This window comes from Phalacrocorax aristotelis, chromosome 1 (genome assembly GCF_949628215.1).
Source record: "Phalacrocorax aristotelis chromosome 1, bGulAri2.1, whole genome shotgun sequence".
Classification (NCBI taxonomy): Eukaryota; Metazoa; Chordata; class Aves; order Suliformes; family Phalacrocoracidae; genus Phalacrocorax; species Phalacrocorax aristotelis.
In genome coordinates, this window is record NC_134276.1 from 79239963 (window position 1) to 79266257 (window position 26295).

The window sequence follows — 26295 nt, forward strand, 5'->3', positions numbered from 1 at the left end:
GCCCAAAGCAATACACACAAATGGGATAAACTATTAATTTAATAATATTTTCAAAACCTGATAAATGCTGGTACTTTCTAAACTTATAATTACTTACTAACTTCTTCAATTATTTAAGAATAATAGAAGATTATCTTAAGTATTACAAACCACATTTTCAAAGGTGCCAAAAGCTGAAAACGTCTGGTTGAACTAAAGCAAGATAGGTGTTACAGAATGGAGATCCTTCACTGGCTTCCTAGACGCTCGGGCATTTTTATAGGCCATTGTATGCATTTAGAGAACTGACACTTTCAATTTTTGAACATTATTCCCTTATTAAGTCTTGCAATATCCCAAATACTTGCTGGGCATAATTATACAATGGGGTAGCATACATTAGGATCCTCATGTACCAACCTACACCCTAAATGCAACTTGCCAGGCACAGCTGAGTGGCCCACTCAAGGCATCCAGTACACAAGGACTAAGACATGACAGAGTATCGGGCTTTCTCTCTTCACCTGATCCATTCACACCCACTGCATAGCTAATTTTATGGTCCACCTATTGGATAGTTGTGTCCTTTCCAAAAATTAAGAGCCGTAGCTGATATTTCCTCAATTTTTGCTGTAACCTTGGTTAAAAGAAAAAAAAAAAAAAAAAAAAGAAAGAGAATTAAGAATATCTGGCTAACAGCTTTTGTGAAAATTGAAACTGAGGCTACATCTATTTTATGGTATTCACTTTTAAAGTGAGCAAAAGTATTCACTTACAAAAGGAGCAAAGAGATGGTGGCAAATGTCAGTAACAACAAATGGTTGCAAGGAACAGTGAAATAAAGTGAATAAAGAGAAAAGAATAATGGCTTGAATGTCCCTCAGGGGTTTATTGTGAAAATGGATATAGTTAAGAATATAACTTTACCTATTCAGTCTCTCTTCTGGTTTAGTTCCGGGAACAAGACTGAAGATATTATAGATCATCCCTTGATAATGAAAATAAGGAATAAACTATGCAGCGTGATTTTTAGAATTTTTTCAGGTTTTTTAAGTTTGTGTTGCTGTATTTAATTGTTTTCAGTTTCTTCTTCAATCTGTTTTCATTAAAATATTCTGACTGAGAGAATGTCATACTAAACTACAAAGTTTGTGTCTTTTTCTTTGACTTAAATACACTTTGAGGTAATTGTTGGTGACAAAGCATGGCAATTACTCCATATAGATAATTTTACACATCATTGCAGTAAACATCTGATTTGATCCAACTCCCAAGGACACACCCTAGTCATCAACTGCAACTCAGATTATTGCCCCTGTTCCCAAAAGGCAGCACAAGACCTATTGTTTAGGTGGAGGGAGTCCTAATCATAAAAGCATCTCAAATCTGCAAGACCATAAACATATCAGTCCTTTTGAATCAGATAATTATACCTGAAAGCAAGATATTTTGGAGGGGAAGCCCTCCAAAATTTGTGTAATTTGGCACTTTGGTTGACTCCATACAACTTAGTTATACTATTAATTCCAATGATGATAGCAAAAACTTTTAACACTCTGTACTGTCAGTGAGGATGAAACTTCAGCATGCTTAACGTTTTTGTCTCAGTGAAATAAAAGGATGCAAAATATATTTAGCATTTTGCGTGATTCAGCTGTATAACTGTAATACAGAAAATGGAGAGTCAATGGCATCATTGAAAAAAAAATCTGCCTCTGTCTAAGTTGAGGTTATGAATTAGAAGAACAAAATTATTCCTGTTTACGTAGGAATGTTTCTACTAACTCACCATAACTGAACAGATCAAATTCTCTATTTTGGAATCAATTCTGCCATCAAATGCCTTTTAAGAATTTCAAAGCAAATATTATTTGCTATTCAATGACAAACTGGTGCATTCTCAGTATGCTTCTCACCTAAAACTTTATTATTTTATAATAAATTAGTTTTGTGTAAGTTTGTCAGTGTGAGTACATATTTTGCTTGGGTATGTTTTATTTCATTTTTAATTCTTTGATCCACAAAAATAGAACTAACACTTGCACTGTTATTAATTTTCAGCTTGGAAAAGGTGGATAGGATCATTTCCTTTCTGTTTAAAGGCATAAAACAGCACTTGCTTGCATGTTTTATTATTGTATTCACCAGCATCATTTGCAGCGCTCTCAATGATGTCAAGACAGAAAAAATTAGTTTGCTGGTAACTTGTGCTCCCTCTGCTGGCTGAATAAAGCATGAAGAACAAGCAAAAGCATAACCATTGGGGCACTATTACAAATGCAGAATTATTATTTGAAATTTCCTAGCCAGACTAAAAATACCACATAAAAGATAATTTCATTCTAATTTATTTGTAAGAGGTTGTAATGTATATATTTGGATTGGGTTTTCATTTGCCTTACTGCATATTTACTAAATCAGACAATGTATCCATGATTTCCAGCTATGATGGCTTGTAAACATTACCAGTGATTAATCGGATAGTCATTTGAGTCAGCACAAAGTAATTTCTCTCCATTAAATTAAATACGTCACACCCTGTCAATTAAAAATCCATTTAACACCAACCCAGCATTAATAAGCATTTTGGAACGAGGCACCAGAAATTCTATTCGTGACTAAAATTCCCTATATATAGCGTAGAAATTTGGCCTAGCATTGCAAATAAACTTATTTCTCACTGTAAGTTTGCCTACAGCAAGAACTGTAAAAGACAAATTTTCCTTCTATTATAACATTTCTTTAATGGATTTTTAACACGTCAGCACCAGATAGCTGTAAGCATTAGTTAATTTTCATGGTTTTATAATAATTCTTTCTTATTGTCTGTCTCTTTGGGTATCAGCAGCAACGTCCACATTAAAAATGCCCTAAACCTTAAGCATTTAAATTCATCCATATTCCCTCAGATGATGATAATATCGCAAATACAAATGAAATACGCTATCTATAACATTCTTTTTATTTTATTTCTTTTTTTCCATTTGGATAACAACTAATACATTCATCTAGTAATATCACAAAATGTGAGCATATATAATTGATTATATGCCATTCTGAGAATCTTAACTTTGTCTGGAATCATAAGCAGGAAGCAGTGACATGAATACTTGAATGCTGGAGATATTCTTTCACTTTAAAAAGGATGACAAACCGAATTACTGTGCAAAAAGCTATTATGAGCAGGAGAAATTTTTGTCTTCATTTCAGTTGTCAACAATTTTTGTCAGGAATTCTGAGGAGCAAATACAAGCATTTGCTTTATTTTGAATTTGTGTTAATTTCTTTTGTAACCGAAACATTTCTAGAACAGAATCGCTGAGTTGCTTAGCTCACACACTACCGATGACTATCACATTGACGTGGGGACAATTCCTTCAATTATTTCCACAGACTGAGACTGATTTTTGAGCCTTGTGAATTAGTTGAGCTACTCAGCAAGTGTCGGTTTTGTCTGAAGCTGCAATTAACGTGCTGAGTAAGGGAAACTGAACCAAATTTGAACCAAAAGATACAAATAACTTTCAAAACTTTCTGACCTATACAAAGAATACCTGAAGGAAGATCAATGCGATCACATAGCCTTAACAGGAAATCAAAGCTAATACAAATGGTACAGCCACGTCACTGCTAAGATCTGGGCATAATCCATGCTATTCACTACCCAGAAGTCTGCTGAGGACCCACTGCACTGTCCTAGGGCAGAGGCACTGCCTCAATGTTAGTAGGTGTCATGTTGATTTGTATTTTATGAGAAAGCGAGAAGACACATAGTGAAAAGCTGCAACATACAAAGACATGTTTTGCGGGAATGCAGAGGAAAAAGTACACTTAAAAAAAAAAAAAAACGGAAAAAGAAAAAAAAAAAACAACAAAACAAAACACCACAAAACCCAAAAAACACCCTGAAGAGACAAGTGGGAGTCAATGGGCAGAATGAAGGAAAAATTGCCTGTCTGAGCTGTCTCATGACCCAAACGACTAAAGACTGTTTCTTTTGCGTCACTGAGCCAAATGGCAAAGCCTCTAGATCTCAAAAGGCACTGTTCTTTGACTAAAAGGATAACATTAATTTGTCTTTGCGGAAGAAACATTAATTCATCGTGCTTTAAAGAACATTTTCCCCATACTAGCAGGTTTTCCAACATGAGGTAATGATGAGACTCCAGGAAACTGTGCCAAAAATCCTGTTCAGATTAGATAATGTCATATTGGATGCTGAGCCTTCTTGCTTGGCTTCACTGCATATTAATTCCTGAAAAGGCCATTTGGGTGCAATCCTGTAAAGTGCCTGTGGAATGGGTAGCTCCTGGAAGGAAGGACAGCATTTTGAAATCAGCAATTAAATCTGAATTTAGCTCTAAGGATTTAAGAACTTTATTTCATCTAGATTAGAGTCCTGTTCTTTAATGTCAGCAGGTATTTATGACTGTTAAAAGCAAGACTGTAAAATAAGAGCCTGGATTACCCACAGCTTTATCTGGGTAAGCAGAGGGTAGTCAGACATATGCCGCCTTCTTTCTCACAGATGCTGCAATATTCTGGATTAGGAGGACGGGATATATTGGACCCTAACGGTGACAAAATTGGCTTGAGGCGCTCTGACACAACGGGGACTTTATCTTTCACATTGGAGAGTGATTTTCTCTCCGTCACTAAAAAGTTTATGTTTACGTTCAGCTGGGATTATATGAAGTAATTCCAATGTTATAATTTTGTAGGGTAATTGTTACCTATTATTAATCCCTCTCACTTTGGAAAGCTATACAAGCATTTTATAAAAGGTTATGTCTTACTGTGTATATTTTTTGTACAGTGTGAGCTGAAATGACTTTAACATCAGAATTTTAATAATGAATTTGTATGTTTCCAAAGACAACAAAGAATTGACTGAACGGGTGGAGGTTGAAAATAAACCAGTCATTGACAAAAACTGACAATCCTGAAACTGAGAACAAACCCTCGCTATATTCTGCTTTGTTTCAGAAGAATATTATTTACAATATGAAATTGTTCAAACATTATCATCCATTAAAAAAACACTTCTAAATATGTTTTAAAACAGATCTATAATATTTTTTAAAAATATAACTAAATTTAATTAATTTGCTTTTAAAAATACTTTGGAAAACAAAAGTAAAATTCTACGTTCCTGTACCAATTATGCAAATTGTAATTTACTTTAAAAAACACATAATAAAGAATTTGAAGAAGAATCAAAACTATAAACATGTAAAGAACAGATACCGGATTCTTAATTTCTTAAAGCTATAAACATAAATCCCAACTTGATTTCTTAAGTACCTACTTAAATTTACAAAAGCAGTGAGGAAATAACAGAACTGCAACTTTGAGACTACCTGATAAATTCTAGATACGCATCTACTGAAATTTGAAACTACATGAAGTTTAGGAGAATCTACTCTACAGAAATTAAGGTTTATTTGGAAAATAAAAGTTACTATTACTATTATCACCTACTAATAATTTAACAAAAATAATGTTAGACAGTATTGTCTGTATCTTGTACACTATGTTACTATTTTTATGTATGGATCCTTATTCCTTGTATTAATAAAGAAGCCATTGAATAGCTTACTTTTCTTTATCCCATGCAATCAAAAAATTGTAAAGATGGGACCTATCTTTCTATTGTCTTTTTCTCTCCTCCTCCCACCAAAAAAGGGAAAAAAACTTTTTATTGATTTTTTTCAGTATAATTTTGATAAAAAGGCTTTTTCTCAAGTTAAACGGACAGTGCAGTTCAACAGCAACAACAAGGAGAAGGCTGCAAACACTCAGTTATATACTAAGCAGACATTTACTAATATGAAAAAGTAGCGCAGTACTATAGTGCATGCAAGCTATAGAAATGACCTAATGCATACCTCCTTTATCAACTTTGTTCAAGTTTTAAATTTATTTCTTAGTCAAATAGACACAGTCTAAAGATGCAGGTACCTCTCCTTCACACCACTGCTCAGAGAAGGAACACTGTTGGTCTCTGCTGTTTCCCAAGACTTTTTTCTTCCTGGTAGCCCACAGTTAAACTCACCACTAATCCTGGGCAATATTCTGTTTCCCTAATCTAATGAAAAAATCATGACCTACCCATTCAGCCTTCAGAAGTATCATGGCCTACCACTTTTTGTTGTCACTTCAACTGTATTTATTGTGATGTAAATGAGAAAAGAGCTCACAGAACATTTTTATTGAGCAAAGCTCTGAAGATGCCAAATACTTCATCAGTTAATCCCTTACAGATATACAGTGGTTGAGTAGCTACTCACTTGTGTAAAATGTACCCTCTATGCATATACCAAAGTAAGTAAAGCCTATTACTACTGATCATGCAAAGACAACAAAAAGTCATCTTTTAAATTTTATTTTCTGTTTTGATGTGAACAGAGCAAGTTCAAGAAGAGATTTGTTTTTGTTTTGGGTTTTGTGTTTGTTTTTTTTTTGTTATCTTGCTATTAATACAGTTTTGAAGTTTATCATGAAAGAAATCTAAAATAAGGGTGTTTTCTGTTTGCTTTTTATTATACTTTTTTACCCAGTTATGACAGGAGTTAGCAGTCTCCTTCAGCATCTACAGATTCAAATGATAAAGACCAAGGATTAAGCACAGCCGATTAACAGTCTGTGTCCTCTTCAATCTAGCATTTCCACTGTAGATAAACCCATATTCAGACTGAAGTTATAATAAACAGACTGTCCTCAACATCATTTCCCTAGATGACCTCCTCAAAACTGACATTCAAGTGTTCTTGTGGAAAATTACAGTTTATAGTAATTGGAAAAGCAGACAAGACAACATATACCCACAAAAATTATTCCAAAGATCAAGCAAAATGTTTACAAATTGATTTGCATAAAATGATAATTTTACTATAAATATTTTATTTGTTTCAGTTCTGAGAAATTTCTTATTATTACAGGTTTGACATATGAAATAAAAGCAGTTTGCTAAATTTTATCTTTATTGATTTTACTGTGTATCTTTAAAATAACTGCATTATTATTTATATTTATTATGACCCTTCAAAAAAACCCTCAAGGGATTACAGTGGTTGCAACCCTTTCCCTTCCAAAGGCAAAGGACAACAAACACTGAAATTCTCCAGCTACTCTAGATTCCCTGAAATGTAAGTATTACTCTAACGAAAATGTCAGTGCAAACCATTTGTCCAGTGAAAAACAGAAAAAGAACAAAAATTCACAAGAACAGAATTGCAGAAATATTTGGTTAAGTATGTGTTTTGATTTTTGTCATAACTAATATTTTCACTTAAGATTAAAAAAATAAAGCTCCTAAAACCAAAGATACCTGTTGCTTTGTAGGATCTTTTCAACACAGACAGTTCTGCCAGGATTCTGCTGCTATTTGACATTTGGAATCCAGAATCTTATGGGTCAAAGGAACGGCTATGATCAATACAGATATAAACTGTGTAACAGGGCATTTTAATCTCTTCACCTAGATGCTCCAACTATTCTAAGGAACTACAGAATTTTGTGTCATTTAATGTCAGTGTACTTTAGACAGAAGCAGCAACATTTCAAACTATATATTATAAATAACTAATCTTATCTACCTGGTTGAAGACTGTATTCTACTCTTATTTCCATTAGTTTATACTGGTAAAATTCCAGAGAAGCAGTTGTGAAATCAGATGAATGCATGTGTGCATTTATTCTTCAATTATTTATTCAAAGTACATGATCAAAATTTGGTTCCCTTTGACCAAACCACGCAACTGATAAAAAACAGGTCATGTTATAAAGTGCAAAAAAAACCCCCAACAAAACAAAAAAAAACCCGACCAAACTTGAGCTGCATTTTGGTTGTTTATTAACTAGAATTGGTTTAAGGTAAGCACTGCTTGTGAACACAGTTAATACATTAGAGTTGTTCATCAATCCTTTTCACTGAAGTTTTAAAAAATAAAGATAACATAAGATGATTCAGACTACGTTTTGTACTCAGAACAATTATTAGGTTTGGACTATTCCATCACCTTTTCTTCCAGACACAAAATTGTTTCAAAACTCTTTTAAATAAATCTGTACTTGAGGAAGAAAGGAAAATATGAATTTAACTCAAAGTCACTTCACATTGAGACCTTGCTTCAAAAACAAATTTCATGGTCTGTCTTCACAGCAATGTAGCTTATTTTTGCCAACTAAGCCTCATGTAATGAAGCATAATGTGTTTAATCAGACTGTATGGACTAAAATTTAAGGCTTTTTATGTTTAGTATGATTTGAAGACATACTAACTTAGGAGATGTGATCTGTAGGTCAGTTCTCCTTAATCATCTCTATGAGCAGAAGGCTGCATATTTTTCTCACCACAAAAGCCACACTGAGTCACATTTAACTAGTGACAAGATATACAGCATACAATTAAAACATCATGTATTACATTTATTCATTTTTAAGTTTCTCGTTCCCCATTGAAACCTGTTAAAAATGCTTGTCATACTGTACAGGAACAATCTTGCCTTCAGCTCATCTAACATCTGACATCAAACCTTGTCTCTCATTATTCAGCCATGTACTGTTTTATGCATGGGTTTATGTTTTGAAGAGGATATATAAAAGAAAATGGAATCCCTTTACATGCTATTTAGTGTAAAAAAACCACCCTAAAACCAGGAGGAAGAGTAGACATACACTTTTTGTGGAATTAAGTGGACAAAAAGGTCTACAACAGGTAAAATTAAGTTTATCAGTCCTTTCTATTTTTAATTTAACAGCAAATGCCATTAGCTATTACATGCAAGATGAGGAATTTTATAGGTTGTTAGTCATTCAGCACATGGTATTTTATTGTTATCCATTTGATATCAAATATTCTTTTCCTAGTCATTTATCTATATTTTTCCATGTCTAAATTCCTGTCTTCCTTAATTAATGGATGAAACTTCTTATAACTAGACTGGAAGAATGTATGAATTTATTAACACTGGGCTTTAAAATAAGACTGAGTTAGCAAAGCTGATATTCCTTTACTGAGAACAAATAAAATCTTACACTGAAATGTTTTCTTAGGGCAAAATTACCCTAGTGACTAATTAAAAGCTGCAGGATAAAATCCAGAACGTAAATAAATATGGGAAGGAATGATCTTTGTTATTATCCAAGTAGTGAGATCCAGGGCAATGAGACTGGAAGAGGCAAAGAACTGAGTGGAAAGATCTGCTCCGTCTACAGGCACGCACACACACACACATGCATACACATAGCCCCATACACACAGCTTTTCTTTCAGACCACTTTTCTTTTAAGCAGTTTGGTGGTATTTATATTTGCAGAGCTCCCAGTATTCCCAAATTTTAGTCCTTTATTTTTAGCTTTGAGGTTTTTGCTTCAGCTGATGAGAACAGGAAAAGGAGGTGGTATGTTTATTGCTGGCAAAGAGCTTAGAAATACTGAGTAAAGAAGCCAATCAAGGCAGAAGGATTATAATAAAGTACAAAATTTGCATATTTAGAGTATGGTTACTGAGAAATAACAATGCCTTGGTTATGCAAATCAAACCCTCAGCTAATGTGAAGGAATTTGCATATCTAGGAGAAATGTGTCACCTTATGCATCAGTAACTACACTCGAAGTGGCTGAATGAACTGGCTTTTAGCAGAATATTAAACATAATTGCCGGTAGAATTTTTTAGTTCCCGTAATATAGAATAAACTTTACTCATTTGGGGCCTGATGAAAACAGGTCTTGTCTATAGGAAGCAATACCATTCAGAACCACAACAGATACATTCAGCCTGCCATAGAAATTTTAATACTGAGGTAATGAAAACATTCAAAGAACTGTGTGTTACCAATTGTGTTCATCCTTTTTGTATATAGAAGGTGGTTTAAAGTAGCCCTCTTGAGAGAGGATTGCAGAAAACAGATGAAAGTTTAAGGCTCTCTGTTCAGCTTTGAAAAATACAATCATGTTTACTTCATTTTAAATTCACTGAATGAAGAAAAACAAGTTGGACTGAAAAGTTTCATAAGTAAAAATCCTGGAAAAAAAATGCAGACTGAACCACTACAACAACTTTATATTATCTATTTAAATCAAGCAGGGTTAATAGTAGGCTCAGAGGTAGTATAATAAAACTAAAGAAAAAATAATTAGGAAAATTCTCCTTTAAAAATGAATATGTGGCAGTATTTGTACCGTTCATGCATGGAAAAAAAATATGTTACTTCTGGTTCATGTTTATTTCTCCTTTCCTCTCTTGTGAATGATGTTCAGCTGTAGTTCAGATGTAAACTTAAGGCTGGCTTACGCGCCCTGGCCACTGCCTGCAAATGAAACTGCGGTTTGATGTTACACTGAAACATGAGGGAGAATTCATGCAAGCATGTTCAGTCTACAAAGTATTACTTATAATGTATGTCCAGAGGAATGATCCATTTCCACAGACAAAACATGGAGGAAACTGAGCAAGATGCTTTAAGGACCTGGTTACTACTCATTTGCAGAACTGGTGAGTGCGCTGCAGAGAGGTCCTTAAGAGTACTTACCATCCTCTGTGGGCACATAGATATTCAAATACAGGCAGTCTTCATTTTGATCTTGAACATATGTCACCACAGTATCCAGATTGGCTGTAAACCAGACTGGCAGCATGTCGTTAAGCAGTGACCTCTCATCCAGGTACTGTGGGCAAACAGCGGCAAACTGTGTGGCATTGCGGACACCCGTCCAAGATGACGGTGGCTCTGGGGGCTGAAATCGCCTTTCCCCAGTCGGAGGAGAGGCATAAGGAACACCCAGGTACTGCTCCACTGGACCAAGGATCTCATTGGGCAAAGGTGTTCTTAAACCACGTATTTTGCCATAATTTGTGGTAACAACTGGGTATTGTGCTTGGCCATCGATGAGAGTAAATCTTATAGCCAGTGCAGTTATCCACAGGAGGAAGTTAGAATTCAACATGACACACACTGGGGTGAAGATCAAAGGCAGCCATAGGAGTCCCATTGGTTTCGACATTATTTAAATCAACATCAGCAGGGCTCTTTTTTCCACAGCCAGGAGAAAATTAATCAGTCAAGGAAAATGAAAACTAATAAAATAAAAAAGTAGTCAAAAGGAGGTGAAGTGAAGGAAAAAGTAACCTTGTTCAGGCAGTGAAAAACAAAAGCTGATGTGTGGTAGGTGCCTCAGCTGACTGGCCGTAGACAAATCCCAACGTCAGAAGAAACAAGGGAGTGTTTGGCCCTAAGGCCCATCCCAGGCTTCAGCCTTGGCTTAATCCTGGAAATGCACAGCACTTCCCAGCAAGTAGCGCAGGGAGAGATCCACAGTTATTCCACTTCCTCAGCGAAATGGCTTCTTCCAGTGAAGTCCAGCCCACTCAGTCAGCCTGTAGCCAAGAGGAAACAACCAATTCAAATCAACAGACACATTCATATTGATGTAAATCTTAAACAAACAAACAAAAGAAAAACAAAACAAAACAAAAAAACACCCAGTTAAATTCCACACCAAGGCCCACAAATGTTTTATGAACTTCAGGCACCATGGTTAGCTATGTGTTTCCAAAGATACGTAAGGTAAGAGAGCTGAAAATTGAAGCCACACACTTGTCAGGGGTTATACCACAAACCAAACATTTCTGCTCCCATATATGCTTCCAAACCAAACCACAGGCCAAACTTCGCTGCCTTCAGGAAGGGTATCACATCGAAGTGCTAGCTCCAGGGTATTCTCTGCCCTAAATAAACATCAGCTCCCTTTTAAGCGTATTTGTGCTCCTACAGCAAACATTTATTAAATGCTTTGCTGCATTGGATAATCTCTTTTTGTCATGATATGACTTGTACATATAAGTATTTTTCACAGGTATGCCTCTTCTGTATGACAACCTAATTTACCTCCATCTAATTGAGAAATTCCAATTAATGTAATAGCATTACATTAGTTTGAAGCAAGTGTGAGAACTGTTAGTCAAAATTAGATACAAAGTTATTGGTTTTCATATCTGTTTTCTTTGTTCTAGGTCTGACGAAAAGGGACTATGGAAACAGAATAGGAAAGAAAAAAGCATGATACAATATCTCAAAAGTCAGATTTTGACCTACATAGTGTTACAACTATGTAATGTTACCTTCTTGTATGTTCCTACTTTTAATTTTTAGACAGAAGGCAAGTCATACAACAATGCTGTTAATTTTTAATGAAATACAAGTCACTCATATATATGCTAACCATTAAGAGTAGCAAAAATAAACACACTACACTTATTAATACTTACATTCTTCTCCCTGAACAAAGAAATGGAGGAGTTCCTTTTTACCCATTCTTCAAATCAAGAAGTCTAATAATTCCACAGCTAAAACAATCCTTGTTATAGGAAACCAATACTGATATTTTACATTTAACATTTAACAGGATGAACACACATTTGTATGTAAAACATATATACGTGGAATACCATGTCCTGTTTTCAGTCAGTACTCTGTCTCATTAAGATATAAAACCGGTTTTCAAGAGCAGAAAAACCCAAGGTAAGTAGCTCTTGACAGTGATTTCAAAATAATAATAATAAAAAAATACCCACAACCAAAAAAAACCAAACAACCCAAAAATAACCACAGAAAATGTCTATGTGGTCTTTTTAGACAAGGAAAGGCACCTGAGATATATTTCATTCTGTCAAAACTCCTGGAATTTTTCAATGACTTCATTTTAACACTTGTATCGCAACATTTTTGAAACACCTGAACACCAGAGGCCAGAAAAATGTCAGATACATGTTATTTATGGTGAACCAAAATTTCTATTGACATTTTCACTAGTAGATAATAGGCTTAGATGCTGCCTCCAAAGGACTTGCAACTTAAGCGTAATTTCTGAAGGATAGACCAGTAACAGCTGTGTCATGTCCCCGAGGCCACCACCAGCCTTTGCAGACCCTGCCAAGCCCCACTGGGGACCTGCCCCCACCCATGGCCATAGGACCTTATTTCAACCCAGCCCAGGGCCATCAGTCCCTGCCTGAGCTATACTGCAGGGAGCCCTGTGCCCAGACCCATGCCCAGCCTGGATCTTGCCCTGACTGGGTCCTCAGGTCAGCCTTGGACCTCACTCCTCACCCTGCTTGGCCTGATGATTGTTGGGCGATGGCAGGGTCCTGTCCTGTCCCCAGCCCAGCCTCAGTGGGGTACTTTAGGAGGATGCCCCGTCAACCAGATTATTGCCCTGCCATATCTGCAGTGCCCACAGCTCCTAGCTCATTCTCCCCCACGGGGCAGCCCTACTCCAGCTGCTCCCTGGCATTCAAGAGTCATCACCCAAAATTCCTCCTCAAGCACTGCCTTCCCTTCTGACTTCTGCTACCATGTTTAATGACAGAAGTCAGCAGCAGGTAAATGATTTTGGGTAGTGTTCCCTCATGCTCTCTCCCATCCTGACTTTTGTACACTTTTCTGACTATGCAGCACAAAGCAGATTTTCCAGTTGTCCCCAACTGAGGATTTAATCTGTGCTCAGGGAGGAGCAACAGATCTTATTCCCTTGACAGCCACACTGCAGAAATTTGTAATAACATAATAAGAAAAAGAAATGTGGAATAAAGCACTGAGAAAATTGACAAGGTGGAATGAAAGACAGTAATCCAGATGATAAAAAAAGGATAGAGAAAAAACTTGTCTGAGCAAACAGCAAATGAAAAGAAGAGGAAACAAAACAAGAGAAGAAAATGGGAACGTCAAATAAATGAGTGAACACATTATCAGCATGGAGAGAATGAAAAATGACAACATGAAGGAAAGTGGAAATCCTCAGTTGATAAACATGCTAAAGATGATATAAAACTGTCAAAAATGTGACTTAATAAGTAGTATTTATCCATACTAATTACAGGGACTGTTTGGATTAAATATCTGGTTATATGTCATTATTTTGAATAGGGTGAAAGGACAGGAAAAGGGAAACATTCATTATTGACCTGGAACTGAATTTGCTATCTGATTCCTTATCTAGGAAATAAGACCAACAAAAGTTAGCTTTGTGGGTATTAAATCCTCTCATAAAATGTGTTTTATTTTCCCCTTTACCTTAACAGGAGCATACACAAAGTTTGCACTTCTGATTCATGCACACATAGACATTTTGATTTTCAGGATATTGAATCCATAAAGAAACATACTGTCGGCTACCACACAGAATGTAGCCAGTTCTCTCAGCCCCACTGCCTGACCTATAACAGGCCTGCAGGCTTTGCCAACCAGTGCAAAGATACAGACAAACGGCAGATAGTGACAAGTCCATTAACAAGGGAAGGTATATACCATAACAGAGCAATTCTAAGATGGTAAGTCAGTTTATTGTAACGTGTTCTGGTTATTAAAAGCAATTCTTGTTAGCCAGTTAAATGGCAACAGAAGCAATAGAAGTTTTTCGTAATTTCTTATAAGCGGGTTTCTTCAAAAAGTTTACATAAGCAATAAATTGTGCATGATCACTGTATAAGTCTTCAAACAGAAGTCTCATGAAAAAAATTGTTTTGTAAAGACAGTATTAGGCAGAAAATATCCCACTTTTCAGTTTAGTGACTTATTACTGGAGAAATTACCATTTTCATAAGGTTGGTTTCTTACGTGAAATACATATACATTCATACAAAGAGAAAGATAAATCAGATAATTATTTTCATTAAGAATATCAAGAGATAAGGAAGAGGGCATGCTGAACTAGCTGATTTTGTATGTGCATCATTAAAAAGGCTGAAAGATGTACACCAAGAGTCATAAATTGCAATTAGAGACTAATCTTAAGTAAAAAACTGCATGCATTTATGAATGTTTTTGGATACTGTACCAAAAACAGTTTGATACACATCTATATATGTCCAGTCAGCTATTTAATTCACCTTTACATACTGAGTCTACAGGAAGAAAAGTACTTGTGTTGTATTTTTTCCATTTTTTTTTTCTTTTACTGCTTCAAGTGTTAGAAGAATGTGTAAAAACTTGCTTGCAAAAACTTGCTAGTTGGAAGCATCACCACTTCAAATAATCAGAAAGAATCAATCCAAATCAAAATATTCCATTTAAAATGGCAACTTCCAGCAACACAACACACAAAGAGAAGTCAATGAAGTTCTGAAATCACATAAATTCATACATGACTTCTTTATTGGCACAGGAGTGTAATTTGAGGCTAATGAGACATTTATGGCCTTTGAAGTAAATGCAGACTGAAGTTAACACGGATGTGCTTCTACTAAAAACACTGTTTGTACTCGATTATAAATCTGTGCCCCAAGACACACTTAGTGATGCTTAAATAGTCTATGAATCAGGCCTTCAGGGCTAACCTGATGGTTTTCAGGATCTGCAGTTAGCACTTTTTCAGCCTGAGTAGATGAATATGTTAGTCGCTCTATACTAATTCTGCACCTGCTGGGGAAGTATGAGACATGGCTTAAAAGTCCTCCTTGCTCCAGGGTAGAATATCAAACTCTAAAGTGATTTCAAGGTTTTTTGACCAGGTCACAGACAGTCACAAGAAAACCAAACACAAATATAAATTTTACGAGCACAGGAGATTGAGGACTGCACAGATTTCCTGGGGTCTCTCAGTCTTTATCTAAACCAACCACTGCACTACTGTGCACTCCAGCTTTCATTTGCTGCCCACCTTCAGCCTCTGACCCTTCCTTCTGCTCAGATTCCCTGGGGCAAGGTTTCTGATGTGTACATAGGTCTCATCTCAATACACAATCAGGGTTAAACACCCACATCCCCCTCTTTAGACATATGCTCTGAAAGCATACAGTTGGCTTGTTTAGCTGAACTCTAAGCATCACTGGCTACTCACCAGAACAAAAATAACAAATAATGTAATCAATAAAAGTTCCGATTCTCCTCACAGTGATATTTTGTACAGTATTTAATGCATTTCACAGTATATGGGGATTTCAGAAATAATTCATTTACCAGGAATATGAATTGTGGCTTATCTTCTTTCCCTTCTCTTTTTCCCTTGAAAGGTATAATTTTGAAAGTTATGAAGTAAAGTGATTTTATGGTGAATTTTGGTGTGGGGTTTTTTTTGGGGGGGGAGGTTGTGGGGTTGTTTGTTGGGTTTTTGAAATAAAAGTAATTTAAAAATATTATCCTGTGTCAAATATACATAGAACTCTATAGTAAATTAACATAGTGGCAAGACAGTATAAGTAAGAACTACCCAAGGCATAGTAATTTATGAATATGCCTACAGTATTCATTTTAGCAATAAATATATATAATTTTATAATCTTGAACTTTAGCATAAAACTAATCACACAGTTGTTTTCTGTAAAAGTTCTTCCCAAAGCAGGTTTAAATGCACCTCTTCCTCACATTCAGCACTGCAGTCTCTTAACCATTATTGTATTTGACATGTTTGCTCAATAACAAAAGATCATTTCTTCCAAAATATCAGTAAATGCATACTGGTTTTTGCCTACTGTCTTTCAAATAAAAAATAGTTCTAATTTCTTTTAGGCTTTCAGGGCTTTTTTCCCTAGTCTCTAGGACTATTTTCTTGATATACTGAAATGAGCTAAGGTTCATTCTTCCTCATCCTACATAAAATCATTCAGAAAAGTCAGACAACGGCATAGTGAACAACACAAAGGAACTGTCATGAACTAATGTGTAGTTTCTTGACTGGATTACTCAGAAGGTTGGTGGGAAGGTTATTAAATGGCCTCAAGTTGCGTCAGGGGGGGTTTAGACTGGATACTAGGACAAATGTCTTTACTGAAAGAGGGGTCAGCATTGGAACAGGCTCCCCAGAGAAGTGGTGGAGTCGCCATCCCTGGAGGTATTTAAAAGACATGTAGACGTGGCACTTCAGGGCATGGTTTAGGAGACACGGTAGTGTCGGGTTGACGGTTGGACTTGATGATCCCAGAGGTCTTTTCCAACCTTAATGATTCTATGATTCTGTGAAGTGAAACTGGCAAATCATATATATTTTTAAATCTCAGAACTGTAACTATAGCAATGCCTGGCTTCAAACTAACATGTAGCAGAGTCTTATGAGAAATTATTTTTCCTAACAGAAGCTATATGTTTATTTTGTTGGATTTTTGTAAGCATAGATTTCAACAATGTATTATTACATTATTATTAAAAACAAACAAAACAAAACAAAAGAAAAAAACCACAAAATATCCAGGCTTGTAACTCTAAGTTAGCATTATAAACTTCACTAGGGATGAGTATCTGAACTATACATCTACATTATTAATGGATTAACCAAGTTGCATGTCAGTAGGATTTCTGTGGTTGTACACTGCTGTTTAGTTGCAGGAGTTCAGCAGGTAATATAGATCAGAAGGGCTTTTAGTGATTCAGAACACTGTCATTTGTCTTTTACATCACATTCTATAGCATATCTTATTAATTCACAGCTAATGTTCTCTTGAGGATTTAAAGATTAAAAATGAAAAGAAAGTAAAATATCAGTGATAAAAATTTAAAAGAACTGTGATGTATCCTTTCTTAAAGCGAAAATAAATGCCAACTATACAAACATCATTATGGATCTCAAAGTTGGTCTTAGACCAACAATGGTTACAAATAACTGAGCACAAAGGTAGATAATTTATATTATTATTTTTTTAAATATGGAATAAAGCCTGAAAAGCAGTACAAATTATATACAAACACTAAACTACCCAATTATTTTTTTTTTTTTTCAAATAACATGCTGCAGTTACCCTCCTATGAATTTCTGCAATAGTCTCTCAGATAGGCTCGGACAATGTTAGTAGATCCCTCAGGTTAGAAACTACAGTCACCATTTACTTTTCAGAAACCAGACAAACATTTATTCATATCATTGCTTCTTGCCTACAGCTACCACTCTTATTCTGAACTTCTAAGTCTCATACACTATCAAAAAGAAGAATGGGATTTTAAGAAAAGGCTTTAAGTTCCCCACATTTTTTTTGAAAACTGCAATTCTCTCAATAATGAAAACAATTTGAAAAGCAAGCAGAGGGAAAGAAAAAGTGTGATCATCACTCCTTTTCAAGAAAAAACAAAGAAATACACTTCTTAAGCATTCTATAAACAATCAGGTGTTTGGATCTAATTATAAAAAGTTATCATAGATATGGTCTTCCCCTCTTTTCTTCCTGTTTTTTTAAAAAACAAAAACAAAACAAAACCAACCAACCAAACAAAAAACATTAAGGCCAGGAGGACCCAAGACTAACTGGAAATGCTCAGTTAAGACAGTTGCACCTATCTCACTGACTTTTGAACGCTAATTTCAACTGGTGTTACACATAAGAAGCATGGAAAATTTGCAGTGGTTAGAAAATTTCCATTATACTTTCTGCCTCTTGAGATAAATTGATGAAGATCATAAATAAATATGAGAACTCAATATTAGGAGGGAAAAAAACCCATGGCATAAACTGTTTATAAAAATACATTTTAAATTACTAATTATCCCAAAATTCCAGTTGTATTCTACTCAGATCCAAATTTGACCATTCACAATATGGATTTAAGCTTCTTATGACTGAATGAACACTGTAGCCATTCAAATGTCTGAAGCTATAATGCAAGAGAGGTCACGACACACTCAAATAATAAAGCAGCAATTAACTCTGATTGCAAGGTAGTATGACAGGGTACAAAGACTTTTTTGTTCAAAAAGAGTCTAATGCCTAAAATATGCCCATGGACAATGACCACAAGATACATTTATTTCTTTGATAGTCTTTGTCCAATTGTGGCTGCAAAGTCTTAAGAAAATACTACTCTTCAAGTACGTATTTCAGGGAAATGTACAAAACCCAGCATCAGTACAGTCTAGCACAACTGTTGACTTAATTTCTAGCTTTTACTCCTGATATGACCTTGTAAAAGAAAAGTAACACTCTCTAGGTCTCTATTTCTTTTCTGCCCCTCTGTTTTCTTACATTCAGATGTGTTACTCCAAAACAAAAGGTTATGATCTGAAAGAGGATATTTAGCCCTGAGATTCTGTAAGGAAAAAGCTCCTGTAGAGTAAAATATCTTATGCCTGAGTAAAAAAAAAAATTATGGATATAAAAAAAATGAAAACATACATACAAAAATCACTATTTTATACATTTTTTCAGGTTTGAAGAATAGACCTTTATAATTTGAGTATATCTTCAAAAATACTGAAGTTTGCTACCTATGATCACTGCAAGACATAAAAAATAAACATTTCTAACATGGAATGCGTCTAACTTCTCTCCGTTAAGAAAGGTCAAATGACTGCAAAGGAAAATTCGGAAGGGAATCTATCAGGTTTTGTCTAAATATTTAACAGGGAAACTCACAGGTCTCCTTCCTCTCTTTCTCTTTGCCATTAAGCCTATGTGTGTGCCCTCCTCAAGGATGGAAGAAACTAAAGGTCTTGTCTGAACCAACTGAGAAACTGTCTGAGGAACTGATTGTTAGGCAATTTGATCTCTTGAGGTTATTTAATGATTAGAATTTGATACCTTCCTGTTGTCATTCCAGTCTAAGAAGAGGAAACATTACAAATGTTACAATAACCAAAAATAGGGTGGGAAAAGCAATTTAAACCAGCTGGGCATGTAGCATCTCCCACACCAATATATTATATGGCCAAAAAACCCAGTTGCTGCTCTATTATACAAATTCATAGAATTCAATTACACAGGAGACACAGGCATGACGTTTTCATTGCATTACCTAGTTCAGTTACCAGGTGGTGATACTGACTTCATTCATATGATAATGTCACAATTATGCACTTCACAGAATCACAGAATCACAGAATGGCAGGGGTTGGAAGGGACCTCTGGAGATCATCTTGTCCAACCCCCCTGCTTGAGCAGGCACACCCAGAGCAGGGGGCACAGGAACGGATCCAGGTGGGTTTTGGATGTCTCCAGGGAAGGAGATTCCACACCCTCCCTGGGCAGCCTGTGCCACTGCTCTGGCACCCTCACAGGGAAGAAGTTTTTCCTCATATTCAGGTGGAACTTCCTGTCTTGCCCCTTGCCCTGTCATTGGGCACCACTGAAAAGAGTCTGGCCCCATCATCTTGACACCTGCCCTTCAGATATTTATAAGCATTTAGAAGATCCCCCCTCAGTCTTCTCTTCTCCAGGATAAAGAAACGCAGGTCTCAGCCTTTCCTCATAAGGAAGATGCTCCAGTCCCCTGATGATCTTCATTGCTTTCCACTGGAGTCTCTCCAGTAGTTCCCTGTCCTTCTAAAAGTGGGGGGCCCAGAACTGGACACAGTACTCCAGATGTGGTCTCACTAGGGCAGAGTAGAGGGGGAGGATAACCTCCCTCAACCTGTTGGCCACAGTCCTTTTAATGCAACCCAGGATACCGTTGGCCTTCTTGGCCACAAGGGCACAGTGCTGGCTCAGGGTCAGCCAGCTGCCCACCAGCACTCCCAGGTCCTTCTCACTGGAGCCGCTTTCCAGTAGTTCAGCCCCCAATATGTACCGGTGCATGGGGTTGTTCCTCCCCAGGTGCAGGACCTTGCACTTGCTTTTGTTGAAAGATCATCTTTCATGGTCTTTTAACAATTCCAAAATAAATCTTAGAATTACTAAGGGAATGCTTTTCTCTTAGGTAAAAAAATAAAATAAATTTCTCAAAATTATCTGCATGACAGCCCCTATCATTCTACTACACGCATAACTTCAAAGCCATCTCAAATTTAGTTAATTATATTTTCTTGCATCAAAGGCTTTTTGGAACTGTAAAGTAACATATTGTATTTGCTTTGTAGTGTGTAGAACTGGTATCCAAGCAGAAAAGGAAAGCCAGCGACGAATATAGAAATTGTCATTTCTCCTCCTGCTCATCCTACCACTCCCATTGCTGGGACATTTCCATCTTTGCCTAGCACAAAGTGACTCCTCTACTTCAGACACACCGCTAAAGCTCATGTTCATCTCACTAACTTTGAAAAATTTAGATATTCTGTCTAAACCAGAAGCATACACTTCAGGCAGCAATTCTTCCTACTTGTGCTGGTTTTGGCTGGGATAGAGTTAATTCTCTTCACTGTAGCTGCTATAGAGCTGATGGCACATTGATGCTTTAGTTGTTAAGTAGCACCTAAGTGTCACTAAGTAGTGCCTGTAGTAGTGAGGGACCTTTCCAGCTTCCCGTGCTCTGCCACGTGGGCAAGAAACCAGGAGGGGCGGGGCCACAGCTGGGACAGCTGACCTAAACTGGCCAATGGGATATTCCATACCATATGACATCATGACCAGTATATTAACAGGGGTTGTTGGCGCAGGGTGGGGCGGTTGTGGCTCAGGACTGGTGGCATCAGGTCAGCGGGTGGTAAGCAGCTGCATCATGTGTTCTTTGTTTTGGTTGTTTATTCCCCCTTCCCCCCCAGCTCCGGCTTTCACCTTTCTCGTTATTTCCCTTTCATTATTATTATTATTGTTGGTATTGTTATCATTATTATTGTTTTATTTTACTTATTAAACTGTTCTTATCTCAACGCATGAGTTTTCTCACTTTTATCCTTCTGATTCTCTCCCCCATCCCGCCAGTGGGGGAGCGAGCAAGCGGCTGTGTGGGACTTAGCTACCGGCTGGGGCTAAACCACAACACTACTGTAACATAAGTATCTGACATTAAAATTAGTGAAAGCCAACCACCATGAAAACATCCTGAAGACTATGTTTGAGTCCAAGTCGTTAGACTAGATTAGACAGCTAACTGCCCTTCTCTCAGCGCTTACCAATATATACAGAATTATCTCTATAACCATGATACAAAAAGTTAAGAAATTTGTATTTTCCTGTTAGTTTAGTCCTCATAACTAAAATCAGGAAGAGCATATTAAGCTCTGAATTTCTAACAGCTTTTTCTCTTCTTTCACTAGGTCTGCTGATGGTTGATTAAAGATGATGCAGCCTCCATTGGTAAGAAATTCTGTATACAGAGTTTTGACTAAACTTCAGCTACTTTCTCACCTACCACTCAGTTCCCTTTATCTTCTGATTATTATTATTACTATTATCATTATTATAATTATTATGCCAATAACCATCTATGAGTTATTTTTAAAATCTGCTGCATGGTATCTTCATTGAAGCAAAACCATATCTCAGTGAACAAGTTTCTCCATTAATTTTCACCATCTACACCTAACGTTAGTCTTTACTAACATAGAACTGATAGGTTTAAGGAAAAACAATATTATGTTAGAAGTGTATGGATATTTTGCTTCTGTCTCTCAGCTTCACAGAAAACACGTTTCCCATGACTTTTTTTGATGCAATGACTACTATTGATGAATTACTTTCTAACAGGACCCATGCAACAGTATTATCATCATACTGTTTAGCACACTCCACCTATTTTCACAGGACTGCAAAACTACATGGATACTTTCAAAATTACAGAGAGATAGCAAAAGAAGTTATATGATTTTTCACTGATTTCTTTGACCGTGTAACAAATACATACAGCAATACTCACACTAACTGCACTGAAGATTTATACATGGCATAAATTTCTGATCGCAGTTGAAAAGAGAGAACGGGAGAAGGAAAGCATATACACTAGCACCTTTCATAATGAGGAGAGATAATTTTTAACATGATTTCATGACAAAACATTATGCTCCACTACATCTCCAAGACCTGTCTTATTCTTGTTCTCCCCTGCTTGAAAATCTGTCCTCTTATGAAAGTATCTTCCATCCTTTTCCTCTTGTGCACATGGCCTTTGCAGTCACCTGTCTAAATCTCAAATCTTTCTCACAGAGTACACACCATTGGTTTGTACTTTTCTCCAAATCATAATTCTTTCCTATGGGTCTTTTCTTCTCCCTGGTTATTTATTTCTAGCTTCCCTTTGTCTCTTCATACATATATGCAAGATACATACAGATAGATATATGCCCATCAAGTCAATCAATGTCAAATTGCTTTTTATTTTATAAAAGGAATTTATTTTCTTTTGTAAAGGATTTCTGGTTTTTTTTTTCCCTTTTATTCTTTTCTCATTTACATATGGGATGATATTGCAGAAACAATAGAATAGAAGAAAATTTGCAGCTGCCAAGTTAACTAGGAAGAACTGATCTGTTTTTTCCTGCCCTCGGTCAACTGATTTAGGTCTGGATTGAAAAAAAACAACCTTGTCACATGGCAGGAGTTACAGCTTCCTGTGTGCTACTATTATATCATCTTATGAAATCCCACTAATAAAACATAATACCAACCAAAAATATCTACCACAAACTAATGCAGTCAATTAATAGAACAGATGGAGGTCAGGGCAGACAATTAAATCCCTTTGACAGAGAGGAAGATTATTCTACCTCATATTGGAGATATGTCAGTAATTCCTGTCTGATCTGACTTACACTTTTATTCTTCAAAATAATTCCTTCCATAATGCCTTCTTCAGCATGAGAGAGAAAGATCCATCTTCTAAAAGTCTTGCATGCTGCTGTATATCATTATTTATTTTAAAAGTGGTGGGAAAGTGCACATATGTTTTAGCAGTATTTTTACTGATTCCTAGGACAAGAAAATCAAATATCCTTTTTGCTTCTGTTTAGACAGCTGCTACTCTCCTTGACGTCTGCCCCCCAAAGGGATGATATAACTATCACCTTGGCAAGTTGCTAGCCACTTTCTTTCTGGAATTTAATATTGTCTCCCATATGCACTGGACATAACCATCCAGGAGTCCTGATTCATTATTTCCCTGGCTCTGATTTCCTGGCATATGGAAATCTTATAAGAATTTCAGCATATTTGTAACAATTATCTTTCCTAAATTCTTTCACAAAGACAGTTGTATTTCTGTACCTCAGATCTTCACTGGTAATAGTAAATGCTGTTCTTATATCTTGGCAACACTGATTATGTATTTCATATTTTGAACAGAAAGGGTTGCACTAACAGCAACTCTGAGTTTTTGGGTTTTTCTATTGATTTTGCTGATTTCCTGCCTCTATATTTCAGATGCTAAACCATAAACAACCATAGGTAAAAATTGTTCATCTTTGGATTTAAATTAAATTCTTCATCAGATAACTTTTCACAAAAAAACTCTGCATCACATGAACCCCAATTTGTTAACTACAGGTTACTTGGAAAAAAAAAAAAAGTCTGATGTTTCAGTCCAGAACATCATATCATAACAAGCACAAAGGTTTTGATAACTCTTCAACTCCTTTTTTTAAAAATAACTCATAAAATACTGTGGTAATATTTCAAAGTTAACAAGATCAGAACCCTGTTGCACTAATATTATATTAATACTTAAAAGCACTGAAAAGTCCACACTTTAAAACACAGTGAAGCTGCCAAGAGACTAATTTTTTTAGTGTTATTGTTGTGATTGCTCTGTCCCAGCTCCAATTTTCATAGTGGAAATACATTCGTTTTCTTTGTCAAGCTCATCTATTGAAAACTCTTTCTTTGTAAATTAATAAACACAGATTACTTAGTTTCTGCACTATCATCAAAGATTTGTCATTCAGATACCTTTTTAAAATTATTTGTTCTTTCAAATTAATTTACAGTTTATACTGAGAATAACAGATCCGAATTTCTTGTGCCCTTATGTAGCTTATTACCCCACCATTTACACTTTTCAGCTGTAATGGCTTCTAACTTTATGGAAAACAGATTCTAGTTCTGCCATTGGTTGAACTTTGTACCGTAGCTTCACAACATTACACTCAATCAGTTGTATTTCACTAATACTTAATAAAAAATCTGAAATAAAAATTATTTCAGTAGCCTTTAAAATATTTACTTCCATTTCATTTGGAAATAAAGTATATTTCTTCCAACCACCTCCCTTTAAACAAAACTGCTGTAACAACAGTTCTGTTTAGTTGCAGTCTCTAATTCTGCATCCCCTAACGTTTCAATGACTGATCGTCATTATAGAAGCTTGTAATATAACTTTTATGTTTGTTTTTCCCTCCTGTGTGATAATTCCAGGTAATGACAGTGAAAGGGACATACTGTTATTTTAAATCCATGGGAGGAAAAATTGAATTGCTTTTAAATGAAGATCACAGGATCATAGATTGGTTGAGGTTGGAAGGGATCTTTGGAGGTCATCTGGTCTAACCCCTCTGCTCAAGCAGGAACACCTAAAGGTTGTTGCCCAGGACCCTGTCTAGATGGCTTTTAAGTATTTCCATGGAGGGAGACTCCACAACCTCTCTGGGCAACCTGTGCCAATGTTCAGTCACCCTCACAGTAAAAAGGTAGATCCTGATATTCTGAAGGAAAAAAATATTCAATCTGTTTCCCAGATAAAATACCATTTTCCTTAAAAGTAAATATATTTAAGAGATTGGGACATATGCAATGAATACTATTTCACTCTTGAATGGTGTATCATAATCACCAGAGACAATATTCAAAATAACATTTTCACTAACAAACAATAGACTTCCAGTCAATTTGTTGAATATATGTTATCTTCTTACAAGAATTCAGTATCAGACACTTCTTAAAATAAAATGTCATTGAAACAAGCCGATCAACTATCATTCAAATTAAAAATAAAAGAATTACAATTCTTCAAGGATAGCTTGCATTTTCAAAACAAAATGACATAGAAATACAGAATCTGAAATAAACCTTTTAAAAACTGAATTATAGCTAAATTAAGGTTAGTTTATGATCAGTTTATGCTGTAATGTTATTTTAATTAGTGTGCATTGCAGAACAGAAAAAATTCTTTAGAGATTTTCTTATATTTATTGGTTTCCAATTTTTAATAATTATCCTAATAGATCTTTATAGTTCTGTCAAAAGTCTTGGATTTGAGGGATGGGTTTTTTGGGGATTTTGTGATTCTCTAAAATCAACAGGACCAAAGTACTTGGATCAGAATAACACATAACTTAAATTCCCCAGAGAATTTTGGCAATGTACATGCACTCACCTTGCAAAAGTCATCCCAGTGTAAAGGACAGGAATGCTATTATACGAGTTTGGATAGTATTTAGATCAGCTTTAGAAAACAAAACCTGTGTATGGAGATAACTTCTGCTTTAAAAAAGCCCTCTTTTTTATTCCTTGAATTAATAATCTGGAAACACGGTGCAAGTGTTTTTCTACACAGTGAAAACTAACTAGTAACTTTAAGTGTAAATTAGCTATGGTAATAGATATCTTCTGTTATACCATGTGTTACAGAGTAGGTGTGTGGCCTACTAATATGTTATATAATTTCCTTGGATTTACATTTTAGGTTGTTCTATGTGTATGTGCATGTCTATGTGCATGACAAATGGAAAACCAGTTAGTTTTTAGAGCTTTA

General features: G+C 35.8%; 1 protein-coding gene across 3 annotated transcripts in view; it reads right to left on the minus strand.

The window, feature by feature from the left end:
* Positions 1-26295, minus strand: part of NLGN4X (neuroligin 4 X-linked) — a 189068-nt gene that overhangs the window by 121654 nt on the left and 41119 nt on the right. For all 3 annotated transcript variants that reach the window (XM_075094918.1, XM_075094925.1, XM_075094909.1), the window contains one exon: positions 10516-11360. In XM_075094918.1, coding sequence (XP_074951019.1) covers positions 10516-10987 — 472 coding nt within the window. In that variant the 5' untranslated portion in view covers positions 10988-11360. The remainder of the gene's footprint in view (positions 1-10515; positions 11361-26295) is intronic.